This window comes from Camellia sinensis, chromosome 8 (assembly GCF_055761805.1).
Source record: "Camellia sinensis isolate YWXY chromosome 8, ASM5576180v1, whole genome shotgun sequence".
NCBI classification, from domain to species: domain Eukaryota; kingdom Viridiplantae; phylum Streptophyta; class Magnoliopsida; order Ericales; family Theaceae; genus Camellia; species Camellia sinensis.
In genome coordinates, this window is record NC_138968.1 from 195,627,500 (window position 1) to 195,643,449 (window position 15,950).

The 15,950-nt window shown below is 36.3% G+C and overlaps 3 protein-coding genes across 5 annotated transcripts; 2 read left to right on the top strand and 1 right to left on the bottom strand.

Annotated features, from left to right (window-relative positions):
* Nucleotides 1-454: 454 nt before the first annotated feature.
* Nucleotides 455-4,743, top strand: LOC114314747 (putative 4-hydroxy-4-methyl-2-oxoglutarate aldolase 3). 2 transcript variants are annotated; one of them, XM_028261209.2, is made up of 2 exons: nt 455-793; nt 3,902-4,743. In XM_028261209.2, the coding sequence occupies exon 2, from the start codon at nt 3,966-3,968 to the stop codon at nt 4,494-4,496; it is 531 nt and encodes a 176-aa protein (XP_028117010.1). In that variant the 5' UTR covers nt 455-793; nt 3,902-3,965; the 3' UTR covers nt 4,497-4,743. The 2 variants fall into 2 exon arrangements, with proteins under 2 accessions (XP_028117010.1, XP_028117011.1); XM_028261210.2 differs by having other exon boundaries at nt 654-793; nt 3,988-4,743.
* A 1,215-nt stretch (nt 4,744-5,958) lies between these two features.
* LOC114314746 (RNI-like superfamily protein) lies at nt 5,959-10,093 on the top strand. 2 transcript variants are annotated; one of them, XM_028261208.2, is made up of 4 exons: nt 5,959-6,274; nt 6,360-6,571; nt 8,398-8,488; nt 8,597-10,093. In XM_028261208.2, exons 1-4 carry the CDS (start codon nt 6,068-6,070, stop codon nt 9,971-9,973), a joined length of 1,887 nt encoding a protein of 628 aa, XP_028117009.2. In that variant the 5' UTR covers nt 5,959-6,067; the 3' UTR covers nt 9,974-10,093. The 2 variants fall into 2 exon arrangements, with proteins under 2 accessions (XP_028117009.2, XP_082740659.1); XM_082884533.1 differs by having other exon boundaries at nt 5,990-6,274; nt 8,762-10,093.
* Nucleotides 10,094-10,564: 471 nt separating this feature from the next.
* CSN6A (COP9 signalosome subunit 6A) lies at nt 10,565-15,215 on the bottom strand. The gene is made up of 9 exons (XM_028261207.2): nt 14,772-15,215; nt 14,529-14,617; nt 13,626-13,719; nt 13,119-13,180; nt 12,958-13,036; nt 12,728-12,820; nt 12,179-12,279; nt 11,732-11,787; nt 10,565-11,039 (listed from the first exon to the last, which is right to left on the bottom strand). Exons 1-9 carry the CDS (start codon nt 15,031-15,033, stop codon nt 10,958-10,960), a joined length of 918 nt encoding a protein of 305 aa, XP_028117008.1. The 5' UTR covers nt 15,034-15,215; the 3' UTR covers nt 10,565-10,957.
* Nucleotides 15,216-15,950: the final 735 nt, after the last annotated feature.

Here is a 15,950-nt window from a genome sequence, read left to right on the forward strand (position 1 = left end):
CTGAAATGCTGTTTTGAGAACTCTGCACAGAACATCTGTGTTACTCTGCAACATCAGACGCGTTGTTTCTTTTTTTTTTTTGAAATTTATGCTACGCGGGATGTCCACCCGGATGTCCTTGGGATGTCCTCTAAATTCCGAATTTTTTTTTTTTTGCAATTGATTTATATAATCGGAAAAAATATTTTCTGAAATTTTTTAAATTTTTTATGTGCTTTAAAATAATTTTGAGTTGTATGTTTAGTTATGAGTTGTAAATTTTTGTATCACATATCAAATGTCACATCAATAATTCTCCACTCAAATCAAACCTCTTTTCCAAAATTATTTTCAAAACTCTTTACCAAACAAATTTTCTACACTCAAATCACAATTCTACAACACATAAACTCAAAATACAATTCATACTCTCAAATCACATTTACAAAATACAACCAAACGCAGGCTAAGACTTGCCCTAACTTACCCTAAAAAAATTATGGAAAGCAACCAATAAAGTGTAGGAAACAAGTTTGTTTTATCAACCAACACGCAATCCAAAGAGATAAGGTGGCCGCCATTGTTGAAAACTGGTAAAACGGTACGATGATCCGTGATCCGTTTCTTTCCTCTATTTCTCATCACACACGCTTACGCTACCCATCTCTCTGTGCCTAATAATATGTATATCGAAGTTCTTCGATTCGAGTGAGATATCGAGTATGAGAGAAGATCGTTGACATTGACGCTTTTCATCAAAAGCTTCGCCGACATTGAATTCGAGCTCTACCCATCTCTCGTTTTCACTCAATAGGTAAACTCTCTGTTTCGTGTCTCTCAATTCAAAATTAACACACACACACACACACACACACACACTCACTGTATTTATCTATTCTTTGCTTTTGAATTTTGATTTTAATGGAGCGTAGAGCTGATAAGAACCCTAATATCATATTAAATTTGGGTAGATAATATTAATTTAATCATGAATTCACGGATTTGGTTTGCATTGATTTAATAATAATTGGAATTACCAAATGAATGGGCCTACACGACGCAACCTTCTTATTATAATCTGTTTGATCAATTATTACTCACTGGGTGATGTATGTAGCTTTTCAACTGAGGTTTGGAAGTATTTGGGATTAGGGCATTGCCCAATTTATAATCTTTATTTAGCAAGAATCATGGGTGTGATTTGAATGGTTTGGTTATTGTTTTTCAGTAGGAAAAAAAAAAGAAAAGAAAAGAAAAATATTTTAGTGTGTCTCATAGTTTCTAGGTCATCCCAGGAATGTTTTTTTTTTTGGCATTGGAGGGCTTTTTGATGATAACTTGTGTAAAGATAGTTGTGTTTAACATTGAATGCAATAATCCAAGCCCTAGAGCAATATTAGGATAGTTAAGCACCATCGTGCTTGCAGATAAAGATGGCCATTTAGCGAAGAAGGCAATAAGAGGCTTGCATCTCTATGCATATACATATTGAGCTCTTGAAATAGAATGAAAATGAGTATGAGACAAGCGCTTTGACATTGACTGTTTAAGCAAAAGCTTTGCTGTCATGAATTGAGGTGTATCCATCTCTCGTTTTCACACTGTTTCCGCTTTGTGCCTCTCAGTTCAAAATAAACACACAGACACACGCGTGCGCAGTTGTTGTGTTTTGTATTTATTCATCCTGTTTTATAACATATTGAACTTGAATAGAAGTTACTAGTATGTAATAATTGTTTGATAGCAGAATATTAATTTAGTCATGGATTAGAGAGGTTAGTTGGGTTATCTTTCTATATTTTGAATTCACAGAGTTGTTTCACATTGATTGAATAATTCATATTATGAAATGAATGGGCCTACACGATGCAACATTCTAACTACAATCTAATTGATGAATTATATCTCATTAATTGTGTGTATTAAATTAAGTTTAGGAAAATGTTTAAGACCTCTCAAAGGCCTCTCCTAATTTGACCACATTGACATGGCATGCTACGTGTCAACTTTTTATTTGCCGCAAAAGCTAACTATATATGGCCCAACTCCCTTGCCAAGTCATTGTGGGTGAATTTGGAGAGAAAAATTGTGGGTCGCATTTCTGTCAAATTTGTCCTGTTACTCATTGGGTGATGTAGCTTTTTAACTGAGGTTTGGAAGTATTGGGAATAGGGCATAGCTTGTGAGTGTTATAATCAATTTCTATGCAAGTAATATTTTTCTAATTTATAATCTTGGTTTACACTATATTACTGATTTAGCGAGAATTTTATAGGTTCTATTTGAATAGTTTTGTTATTATCTCTCAGTAGTAGAAAAGTAAAGGAAAAAAAAATAAAAAGTTTGTATGTTGCTGCTCCCACAGTTTTTAGGTCATCCCAGAAATTTTCTTTTGGCATTGCAGCACTTTTTGATGATAATCTGTGTAAAAGATAGTTGTGTTACAAACCTTAACTAAAATAGCATAGACCCACCAAGAGTAATTTTTGGATAGTTATGCACCATCGTGCTTGCAGACAGAGACGGATTTAGTGGAAGATAGCAACCCGCAGTTGAGTGGAGAGAGCAAGACGAGGCTAGTAGACAAGATTACTTTTCTCAATGATGCTAGGGGAATAATGTTCCCTACCCCACAAAAGAAATCTACGATTTTGCATTCGGTATTGTGGGCATACTATGCCTGTGTTTGGCAAGTAGGTTTGCAGGCTTTTTTGGTTATTTTAGCCACAAAAAACAAAATAGGCTATTTTAGCCATAACAAACAAAACATCACATCCAACCCATAATCATTACATTCTTCTCTCACAAAAAAACTCAAAAAAGCCAAAAAGCCAAAAAGCCAAAAAGCCCTTTCCAAACCAAGCTTTTAAGCCCAGGCTAAAATAGCCAAAAAAGTCAAAAAGTCAAAAAGTCAACCCACTTTCCAAACGGAGGCTATGTATGCTAGGGACATAAAATCCCCCTTACATTTTTTTAATGTTCCTATCCTTTCAGGCTTTAAGAGAAGCTGTTGTTTTTTACCTGGCCTCCTGGGCCGTGAGATGTTATGTTTTGCGGCTAGGTCCTTAGTGGTTTGCTTTTGAGCAGGCTTCTTGGTGCCATGGGCACATCTTGTTAGCCTTGGGGGATGTGTCTTGAGCTTTGTTGTATATCTCTCTTTTTTTTGGAAATAAAAGTTCGATTGTTATTAAAGAAGTGTTTGCCCAATTGACCTCCTTGAGGCCTCATAGTGTAGGACACCTGAGTTTTCCCACTTTAGATTGTAAGGTGTGGGGCTAATAGGCTTGCCACCTTGTTCAATAAAAAGAATGCATGCTACTATGCTATATGTAATTGAGTTATTGCCTTGAGCATGTCTGTTAGTTAACATGATTACAATTTTTTGCAATAGAAAAGAAAAATAAACTCATATGTTATAACACGTCATTGGGGCTTCTGAAATATATTATTTTAAACGGGGAATCATAAGCAGTCAGACATGGAAGAGATTTGATCGTCTCTTCCTGACTAGAAGATGCATATACAGTCTAGATGTTTTATTTACAATCTAGATTTATGATTGTGCACATGGAGATCGACTTTGCCATTGAAATGTGTTTTATCTCTTAAAATTTAATGAAGAAACTGTGGGAAGATGTTATCCTGTAAAGCAAAATGCTAAATGCATGAGAAGATTCTTCCCCAACACCCCCTTTCCCCACCAAACAAAAAAAAAAAAAAAACCAAACAACGAAAACTAAAGTACTAATTATTTTTAATTGCATAGGTCAAATTCAGCTGTTAGCCGAGTTCAAATTTTTATATTTCTTAATTGAATTGCGAAGAAATCCAGAAAGCTATATCTATATCCGATGCTTGCATAATGCAACTTATAATATATGAATTCTTCTAAACGTTCCATTTCCTTTACTGGCTTTCTCAGCCTCCACAAGCAGACCAAAATCTCATTCTCTGAAGTTGCAATTTGTGTCCTGTACTTCCATGACATGTCGACAACTGTACTTGCAGGAGAATACATGGCTTATTTAGCAACCGCTGAAGCTTGTGATTCAAATACAGCACTTATAGTCAGTGGTGATCTGCGTTGTCTGCAACCTATCTTCCAGATTTACGGGCAGTGTAGAGCATTCTCCGGTCCGGTTGTAACCCTTAAGGTATTTGAAGATAATGTGTTGGTGAGGGAGCTTCTTGAAACCAGAGGTGAAGGCAGAGTTCTAGTTATAGACGGTGGAGGAAGCTTGAGATGTGCGTTGGTGGGAGGGAATTTGGGACAGTCGGCTCAGAATATGGGGTGGGCTGGTATTGTAATCAATGGCTGCATTAGAGATGCAGATGAGATTAATGGTTGTGATATTGGAGTTAGAGCTATGGGAACCCATCCCCAGAAATCAAATAAAAAAGGTTTTGGCGAGAAGCACATTCCTGTTCACATTGCAGGAACCTTGATTCGTGATGGTGAATGGTTGTATGCAGATAGTGATGGGATTCTTGTCTCAAAAACTGAGCTTACCGTCTGAACCTGCTGCTAAGCAAGCTGCCATTGTGAAAGACCATTTGATTTGATGATGAAGAGTACTATGTATGTAATAAAGAGGAGAGGAATGTGCTTGTTTTCCTCTCGTTATTTATAAGTCAGTTTCTTATGAACTTGGACTTTTTTCTTCCTTTGCCCAAAAACAAAATGTTCCCCTTGTTTGTAGTGATCATGAAATATTTTATTTATAGTTTCAAATCTGTAATGGAATATGATGGTTTCCTCCTCAACTCGAAGCCAATAAATTTGTGTTTTCGGTTGTTTTCCCTTTGTTTCCAATCATGTTAAAGCGACCATGTCAGTCACCGTCAGTTCCTGCAACATATTGGTCATTGGCCGATATCTCACGCTGTTACTGTTGACAAGATATTGCAAATATTGTGTAGACAGACCAATATTCTCCATTTTATCTCAGATATACTTTTGCACAGTATAAGTTTTGCTTTTAATGTTCAATAATATGAATAACAAAATGTGCAAGAAAGGCAAGGAGATCAAAATGAGAATGTTGAAGTTGATTCTAATTACAATGGTTAAACTCAACCTGAACTGATTAATTCTAGATATATATATATATATATATTATTATTAAAATCCAAAACCAAATTGAGATTCTTTCATTAATCATAATTCATGTATAGGGATTTTCATTTTCATTTTTTTTTTTTGGAAAGTTGATTACAATAATAATGTAATAATATTTCTTTTTAAAATAATGAATGTGGTATAGTAATGTATAGGGGTGAGCATGGTCCGGATTAGATTGGATTGGGATAAAATCAGGATCAATCCGTTATCTATTGAAACCAATCCAATCGGTTTAATTTATGGAACCAATCCATTTAAATATGGATTGGATCGGTTTAGGACCACGAATTCACAGAATTAAATAACAAAAATATATATATAACATTTTAATTTCATAAAAACAAAAAACATAACGCTATATTAATTCCACAATAGCAATATATTTTTTTATAATAGCGACATACTGTTCTACAATTTAAACAACCATAAGAAAACTGGTTTCACCATAAGTATTTAGACCATTACAAATTAAAATAAAAACTAACAAATAAAAGAAGATATTATACGATTTTAGGTTTGAATTTAGATTTTATATAAAATAAGAGAAGATACTATGAGAGAGGATGTATAATAAAAATATAAACTATTTATATAGGGTAATGCTAGGGATACCAAATTTTCTACCAAACAAATGACCAAATGTCTCACATGGGTCCGCAATTTTGTGGGCCCCACACCCATATGAGACATTTGGTCATTTATTTGGTAGAAAATTTGAGACTTCTAGCATTTTCCATTTATATACGGTCCAGATCGGTTCCAATCCAGAACCATAAGTTTCAATCCTCCGTAAATTATAAACTTTTAATTTTTAATTTTTTAATCCGAAATCGAATCACGAATTTAAAAATCCAATCTAAACCTATGAAATTAGAGTGGACTGGATCATATTACGAATTGGAGGTATTCGTTGCTCAGCCCTGGTAATGTAGTAATATTCCTTTGCTCCTTCCCCCTTCAACCCTAATGACTAGGAAAAGACGCAGTGGTGGCCACGGCGGAGGCGGTGGCGGTGGCGGTGGCGGTGGCTTGGAGAGGCTACCAGATAGCATAATCTACGAAATCCTGGAAAGGGCGGATTTAGAGACGCTTTGCTCCGCAGCTTGTGTCTCCGACACCATTCGATCCTCTGTCTACCGTGTCCTTTCCTCTCTCCCCACTCTCGATCTCTCTGTAAGTAATCGATCAGTCTTATTTACTGTATTTTCATCAGAATTTCTCTGCTGATTGGGAATATATACTGTGGTGGTGGTTGTAGTCGTTTTCTCCAGATGTGGAGACTCTGGATTGCATTCTGAATCGGTTTGGGGGAGGACTCAGAAGCCTCACCGTTGATTGCCTACGCCTCCATGATTCTTCTTTCGTCACCAATTTGCTTGGAGAACAAATCCAGGAATTGAATTTGTTCAAGGGTTCATTCTTATCGCATGAAGTTCTTGCTTCCATTGGACGAACATGCCCTAATTTACGGTATGACTCGATTCATATTCAGAATTTCAAATTTTAGATCTTCATTAATGCACAATTTGAATGCCTAACTATTGATTGATGTGCTTGTCATGGATAAATTACAACTTTCTGTTCATAGATAGATCGTTACCAAGGACTATTATTATAAGACTTGAATACATGGACTCAGTTTGTTAAATCCAGAATAAGATTGGGTGTGTTGGATTTTGGGAATTTAGATGTTGTCGATCTAAAGTAAGTCATTAATCTGATTACATTAATGGCATTATTAGAATTTAGGAACATTTTCACATGATTTATAGGGAGCCCGGATTCTCTGCCATGCCTTCCTGCAGCGCTCCCTGCCGTGATTCCAAAACCACGTCGTTTTGGCACATTTTTTTCCCCTTTTCTTTTTCCTTTCCCCCTCTTTTCTTTTCTCTCTCAGCTCTCAAACTTTTGTGAGACCACATGCACAACCCTAACGAATGAACAGAGAGACGAAGAGGGACGGCGAGGCGACAGTGGCGAGAATCTCTAAAAACAAAATTTCTCTCACTTGCCACAAATCGAAGCAAAAAAAAGAAAACAAAAACATCTAATATTGACCCATATAGACACAAAAATTCAAGCTGCATTGTTAATTAACAATCCAATTTGCTTTCAAAAAGGGCTGCTATAAAAAGTCTACATCAAATTATGCTAGTATGTTTTTTTTTTAATATTCTAGACAAGCTTTCTTTTCATATCTGATCAAGTTGAAGAAGCTCCAAAAGAGATCATTAATGGTTGATTCAAGCATTAAAGCAGTAAAAAGACCCAATAAAGAAAACCAAATTTTCAATCAAAACCCACAATCAAAGCCAAGAAGAAACAGTGAGAAGACGGACTTTGTTCCAAGCTAGAGAGAGAAACCGAGTTTCAGATTGAATGAGTGAAAACAGAGAGCTGTAATTGTAGTTCCATAGAAGAATCTCAGCTTGACTCCTCACGTAATGGCTAAGGGCTACTGACTTGAAACCGGCACTCTTCATCAAAACCCTCCATTGTTCTTTGTCTTCCATACGTTCACGACCGAAACCTCGCCTGGTTCGGCCTAGAAGCTCGAACTGTTGAGAGAGAGAGAGAGAGAGAGAGAGAGAGAGGAGGAGGAGGAGGAGGAGGAGGTTGAGGATCCATTACACTCAATCTTGATCGGAGTCGCCGCTGCCGTCGCCACGCCATCGCCGTCGCCTCACCGTCCCTCTTTTCTCTCTGTTCGTTTGTTAGGGTTGTAGATGTGGTCTCTCAAACATTTGAGAGCTGAGAGAGAAAAGAAAAGAGCCAAAGGAAAAAAAGGGGGGGGGGGGGGGGTTAAAAAAAGTGCCAAAATGACGTCGTGTTGGAATCACGGCAGGGAGCGCCGTAGGAAGGCACGGCAGAGGATCCGGACTCAATTTATAGGTACTAACCATTGAGATATACCTATTTCTGTTACCAATTCTTGGAGTGTGATTTTCAATCTATTTGTTTCATTGAGAAAATGTACTTCTAGGTTCCATGAGCTTTGAGCAGAACCAAAGCAACCCCCTCTAAAAAAAACCACAAAAAACAGGTTTGAGCAGAACTTATCTTGAGCCAAGAAAGTCAGATTGATACACCTTTATAATTTTATGTCCATGTGTCATTTTCCATCCTGTTGAACTGTAGCCAGTAAAAGTGGGTTTTAATCCATAATCTATCCCAGCAAAGAAACTGAAAAAAGAGAAAGAAAAAAAAAAATCCTGTTTTTATAGTTGCAGAGGCATATTTATGTGAAGGAGTTGGGTTTATTAAGTTCTATTAATGAGTTTTGTTGCTCATGTCAGGGTACTTGTGCTGGAATTGGCAGGAGGAGACTCACCAGAGATGTTCAAGAGGAACCTTACACATATGCTTAACAGTTGCTCATGGTTGGAGGTGAATTAATCATGATAAAAAACCTTGTTTCATCATCATCTTCTTCTTCTTCTTCTTCTTCTTTAATATAGTCAATTTAAGCAGGGTTTCTTTTTTTAATTGTGACAGTCACTTTGTATAAAGATCCGAGGGACAGAACTTGATGCAAATGGTTTTCAGTCAATGAAACTGTCTCTTCCCAAAACTGTCAAAGTTCTAAAATTGCAGCCACTGCTTATACAAGATGCCATCCATTTCATACGTGAACTCAGAGATGACAAAATTTTTGTGCAGAACTCAACCAGACTCAGCATCCCTGTCTGTCCAGTGTCTCCTGGTTTCGCTTTGCAGAGTTTATCACTTGTCTTAGATATTATATCTGATGAGCTTGTCATCTCCATCACTAAGTCTCTCCCATTTTTGGTCGAGCTCGATCTTGAAGACAGACCTATCGAGCAACCACAGCTGCCCTATGACTTGACAAATAGTGGCCTTCAGACCTTGGGGACTTGTCAGCATTTAACTGGTCTCTCTCTTGTACGAAATAGACAAAATCACCCAGTTTCTTTCAAAGCAGTAAATGATATGGGCATGTTCCTCCTTTCTGTGTGTTGCAGAGGCCTACAATCAGTGACATTCGGTGGATTTTCTAAAATCAGTGATGCTGGCTTTGCAGCAATTCTACAATCCTGCAATGACTTGAAAAAATTCGAAGTTCGCAACGGATCACTATTATCAGACTTAGCAATTCATGATATCAAAGAGGCCCCCTGTTCCCTTGTTGATGTGAAGTTGTGGTCTTGCAGTCTTATAACTAGTGAAAGCATCGATGAATTGGCCTCTTCGAATGACTTGGAGGTGCTTGACTTGTCTGGCTGCCGGAGCATTGGAGATTCATGCTTTGGTTCCATTTCATCCCTTCATACGCTAACTACGCTAAATCTAGGTGGCGCTGATGCTACTGATGTTGGTCTGGCCAATATCGGAAGAGGGAATTCACCCATCACACATTTGTGTCTCAGAAGCTGTAAGAGGATAACCGACAGGGGGATTTATCTTTTATTGAATGGTGGAGGGACAATTAGCAAGACATTGTCAGCCCTAGATGTGGGATATCTTCCGGGAATATCCGATGAGGCTATTTTCACTATTGCTATGGTTGCGCGAAGTGTTACAGAACTGTGTATTAGGTATTGCTTTTTTGTGACCGATGCATCGTTGAAAGCATTGGCTTCAGGGAGAAGGTTGGAAGATGGGGAAAAACTGATTCGGAGGCTTGATCTTTTTCGCTGCCATGGGTTGTCTGTTAAAGCATTAGGGTTGCTGAAGAAGCCTTTGTTCCGTGGTTTACAGTGGCTTGGTGTTGGGGATACTCATTTGACTAGCAAGGGAGAGAATTTGTTGACTCAGATTTGCAAGGAACGACCTTGGCTGACTGTGTGTAGGGATGGATGTGAAATGGGATGTCATGATGGATGGCAATTTCACAAATTTGATTGTCGTTAATTTTTATGTACTTTCTTCCCCAAAACCCTTCTTGATAGGTGTTGACTTGGCACCATGGCAAGTGCTATTCACCTCCAACTTGTAAAATTGGTTTACTCACATAAATCAATCTGTTGTGTACATTTACCCCCCCCCCCCCCCCCCCCAAACAAAAAATAAAATAAAATTGTACCAATCTAATGTTGGCAGTGCATCCTAGTTCCTCCACAGTTTCGTAGTTTTTACTATCTGACGTGGCTGCATGAACTCTACAACACCACAAACAAAACTCTATGGATCAAAGCGATGGTTTTTCTCTGATTTTTGTAGCAAGCTGGTCTGAAAATACAGCCATTTTAGAGGTCGCTATTCTAATTTAAACAAGTGCAAAATAAACTCCTAAAGTGCATGTTTATGGAATTGTAGAGAAATAGGTCTCCTCCAAATTCAACAAGAAAGGTTACATCCCAATGTCTACAAAAATTGCTCCCTGTTATTCATCCTTTCATCTCCCCACTATTCTTCATTGTTCTATTCTTGGAACATTCTGATATACAACATATATATATATATATATTGAAAGAGAGAATATTTGAAAGTCAGCCAAAACAATTCCAAGAATTCCCAGATTCTAAAATTAATAAGCAGAGCATTGTTAGGCATAATTTTGCTAGATAACATGCACACAAGGAATATATGCATTTTTCTATGAACGTAAAATCAAAAAATTAGCAATTTGAATAGTAAGTGCCTGTACTAGGGGAAAAAACCCACAGCTAGAGGTCACAAACACATGCCCATTCAAATCATTGTTAGCCCCAATAAACATCCACTCAACAATAAGAAAAAAAGCACAGAAGATACACCTCAAATGGGAAAACCAAAAAACTATTTAACGACCCTATTTGTCATGCCTTCTAAGATCCAATGCTATGCACACAAAAGGGTGTGCTGCTGATTCTTCTCAAGTATGCAGGGCGATGGACTGAAAATATTGAGCGACTTTCAGAAAAAAGCAGATCGACCTCCCCTTCTACTATGCCTGTCATACGCAGTGTTGAATTTGTCAACCAGTTCATTCATAGTACTGCCCAAAAAAATAAAGATAAAAATTAGTAGTGACAAATAAATACTAAATGGCTGCAAGTCAAAACTAATATATGCAACTCAAAAGGCAAAAAACATAAGAATAGATAAATGAATAGAGGCAAGGCCATAGCATTCATATAAGGATGGATATAGGTTTTGCCAATGGATTATCAGACAGGGTTTCCATGTCTTGTATTATTAGGATGTAAATATAAAAATAAAATATTACATGGAAGAGGAATTGACAATATCCTTGGTTTAGCAACCTTTTTACTTCACACAGTCAAAAGGTTTTGATTGAGATCAAATGGCAAAAATCAATCCCTGAAGACGATATTTCATACATTTGATCCACAAAAATGTGTACTGAAAGCTTGTACAATCTTTCATGCTTTGCAGGTTTTCCCCCAGAAATACTGCAACCTTTTCTAGAAGTAATCCCACCAATTTTAGAGGGACCATACCACATATTCCAACAGTTATCTTAGGTATAAATTATCCACTATTTAGGTTTCATTCTTAATGCCACCCAACTCAAAACCAACCATACAAACAACCCCCACTCCCTAAAAATAAAAATGAAAAACACAATGAATTGGAAGTGTAGCAATAAATTTGATTTCTTTTTTCTTGGTCAAGAGTTCGATATTGAGAAAAAATGAATTCCATCCAAGATAACAAAATTCATACCTTGAGCAGTTGGTGAACATGGCCAGGTAACTAATCAATAAGGTGTCATTGTATTCCTGCAAACAGCAGTGATGGAATCAAACATCAGATAGATGGTGCCAGGGCAGCTTAATCAGCAGTCCAGTCCAATATTATCAAATGATATACAATCAAATACTTTACAGTGAAAAAGGAAAGGGGGGAGGCCCAGGAAGTACCATCACAGGCAATCACAATTATTTGATTCCCACCCCAACCTCTTCTTTCTAGTAGTTATTCTTGTGAATTGGTTGGAATAAAGGTACATTCTATTGATAGTATAACTGGCTAAGGTAAATTCTATAAAAATTGCCTAAAAAAATGAACCTCCGCAAAAGAATGAAAATTTAAATAAGAAAAGAAATTTGATAAGTTAATGTACTAGAGAAATATTAAGGTTTTGTAGGCCAAGGAATTGAAAGCACTAACCATCAAGAAATCATCTTGAAATTTCTCAGATTCAATGGCTGGTAATCTCCTCAAGAGACTAGAAACTTGTCTAAGCAATGAATTTTCACAAGGTATGTCACCTGCATTTGAGACGGAGATATTATCAATCAGATTCTGGACTTTCAGCCCCAACATGACACACTTCTGTTTCCTATCTTCATGAACAAAGTAAACACATGTGCAATCGAACCAAGTTTTCATATTATTACTCTCCTGGATGCTCCCCGCACATTTCATAAGATGCTCTAGATGTTTCCATATCATTAACTTGTTTCAAACCCACCTATGTCAGTCAATTCAAAAGTAAAATACCCCAAAAATGGTTAATTTGGAGTTTTTATTTTTTTACTTTTTGAGATGAGAATTCAATGCCTTCTTGAAATTTACCTTTCTAGTTTATGGTGCCTTTTTGCAATTTTATTGCCCAGGTAATTTGTTTTTCACAGTTTGTCTTGCTCACAGGAATCCCTTTCCACTTACCTCTTCTTTCTGAAGAAGCTTGTTCCCCACACAAGTGAAAACACATACCTTTCTGCATGGCAAGAAGATAGTGGTGAAGCACTCTGATTCTACTATTCAGCATCTTGATAGCACTGTGTATGCCCGTTAGGTGAGCAGCCACTACAGAAGAAACACAAAGTTTGTTGGTCATTCACACTTTCACTTCAGATGCTTTTTATTTTTTTATTTTTAGAAAAAGGTCAGAGACAGATAATAGAACTTGGACAATAATTGAAAATACGTTGGGAAGGACTCACATTGAGTTGCAGCAGAACCTCCATCAGATGGTTTAAGGTGGGCAACATGGTCAACTGAGATTCGTTCTGCTTCCACCGTCTTTGAAGCAACAAGAAAATGATTTAATCACTATTCTGGAACACTTGGGTGAAATACAATAAAACAAAGTAACAAGAGGAACCTCAATAGTGTAGCTTGAACGGACAAAAATAAGCTGCGGAATCCCATCTATGACGTGCAGCTCTAAAGTTGTGAAGATTAGTCCCATAAAAGAGTGTTAGCGTATCCACAAAAGTAGCAAATAGCAAAAACAAAAAGTATTGATTGTCACAGTTCTTAGGATATAAATATCAATAAATGCAATTATTAGGGTATAAAGCCGCAGTAGATAAGTTAAAGCATTGATTGCTACCGTTATGGTGGCCTCCAGTGCCACCATTACTTAAAACCTTGGATGCCATTCGTAAAGCGTAAAACATGATGTATGCTTCTAACAAACTGAATGAATTTGCAAGGCCAATATTGAGGATTATAAAATATAACAGCACTCTTCAATGACAGGCCATAATATCAATATAAGTCATTCAAGAAAAGCTTGCATACACAATAAATAAATAATGACATTGATTGGATAACAAAACTTAAAAGAGTAGATACATAATATAAGATAATAATGCACGCTACGTACCACTTTCATATATAGTCACTGGAAGATCCTTCTGTGCATGATTGATTGAAGGGTTGAGAAGAACATACACGGGGCTTTCATTAATATCCATCAACTGTTATGGGAAGGGCACTCATCACAATGATTTGCCAAATATAAATAAGCTTCTTAGCACAAAGCAATTCCAATGAATATTGTACTTAAGCACATGCTAGGAAAAAAATTTAGCAAACCATATAAAGGCATGTGAATCTTGGAACAAAAAGGTTTAACCATTGAAGATGCAACAGTACATTAGAGGCAGTCTAGTTGGTAGATTTATGACGTATGCATGGATTTTAATCCAAAAACTGATGCCTATATCCGTAACTGATGTTTATATCAGTACACACCCAAGCCATTTCCAAACTACATGCACCCGATGTGACAAGAGACCATGCATGTAGTATGGAAGCATCTTGGGCTGCAAACACTAACCAACCAATATTCATTAATCATGTTCGTCTTCACACGCAAATGCATTCAACAGAAGTAGAACATCAAATACTGCCCTAAAAAAATAGTTAAAACTGGTTTCCTTTGGCAACTACTCATCCCCAATAAGTCGGGCTCAATCTCATATAATGCTTAAATCACAAACATTTTAAGTGCCTTCAATAACAATGTATCATACAGGAATTCAGTTAACATTCATGCCACAACATTAACCCCTCAGACACCATACCAAAAACATAAAAACAGCCCCAACCCCTGCCAGAAAGAAAAAGCGCAAGAGCGATTAATAATTGTATCCAGAGCTCAAGCCCTCCCCTACATATATTTCTGCTGCTTCTTGTATATAGTACAATTATAATAACAATATATATATTCTACATTTTATTGTAATAATTGTTTGCAGACTTGTAAGCGAGGTTTGGAACTTACAGCTTTGTGTATCTGCATATCTGCTTCTTGGGCTTCACTTCCAGTTGAATACCATCCCAGTATATAGAAATTGGGAAATACTTTCTTATCTGTTCCAAACAAAAATCAATCTCTTAGTAAACCCTAGAACCCCCCAAAGACAACCAAACAAAAATCAATCTTCTAGCAAACCCTAGAACCCCCAAAGCAAAAAAATAATAATAATAATAAAAGAAAATCATAGAAAGAAAGAGAGGGACTGACAAAGTTCTTGCTTTTTCTCGAGGAACGGTCGATCGAGGGAATGGGTGGAGGGATCGGAGAGGAGCTCGAAGCTGTTGAAGATCTCGACCGTGCGTCCCCTCTGGACGCCGATGACGCAGCCGAAGATGGTTGCTTCGCCGCCGTTGGCGGCGGCGTGAGGTGGCTGTGATTGGGACTTAAGACGAGTGTAGTGATCGGAGATGTTGAGGATTACGAGTGGGTGGAGCTTGAATGTCAGTCCGCTGCTCGATGACGATGCCATTCTTCTCTCTCCTACCTCCGATGATCAGATCAGACCGACTTCACTCTGCTTTATGGTTGATTGATTCCCAGGAAAAGGGTTTTAGCTTGCTGCTTGTGGATTTTCCCGGAAAATTATATTTGATTCGATATTAGTTTTTTTTTTTTCATTTTATAATAAAGAAATTAGAAGTACAAAAGTATAAAAAAAAAATAGGGGATTTTATTTTTAAAGTGGCTGGTATTGTAATTTTATAATATAAAGAATATTCATTATTTTTATAATGTCTAAGATCTCTCGAATCGATTCAGAGAAAATTCAGCTCCGTTTGGTAAGCCTCTTAAATTATATTTTTACTCATTGATTTGAGTGTTTTGTTTGTTTTGAACTTTCAAATCATAATTCCACACTAATTTCTCAAAACTCCATTCAAAATATAATTATTACTTCTTAAAACTCATAACCAAACACATAATTCAAAACTCTTTTCAAAACTCAATTCAAATTAATATTTTAATATTTTAAATATTTTAAATATTTAAATATTTTAATTTGTTAAGATTTTAAATATTTTAATATTTAAATATGTTATGATTTTTTTAATTTTTTAATTTTTTATGAATATTTTTAAATATTTTAATTTCAAAATATTTTGATTTTAATTTTTAAAATTTTAAAATACTTTATAAAAATAAATTCAAACTCTATTTTATAAAAATATTTTTAAATATTTTAATTTTTTTGTTATGTATTTGGTTACGATTTGAGTGTAGAATTGTGAAAGTAGTATGGAGTTTCGAGTTATGTATTTAGTTATGAATTTTAAAAATAATTTCTTAATTAAGTTTTGTTTTATGTGTTTGGTTACGATTTGAGTGTAGAGTTACTTTTAAATTTAAAATATTAACATTTTAAATTATTTAAATTTTTTGAATATT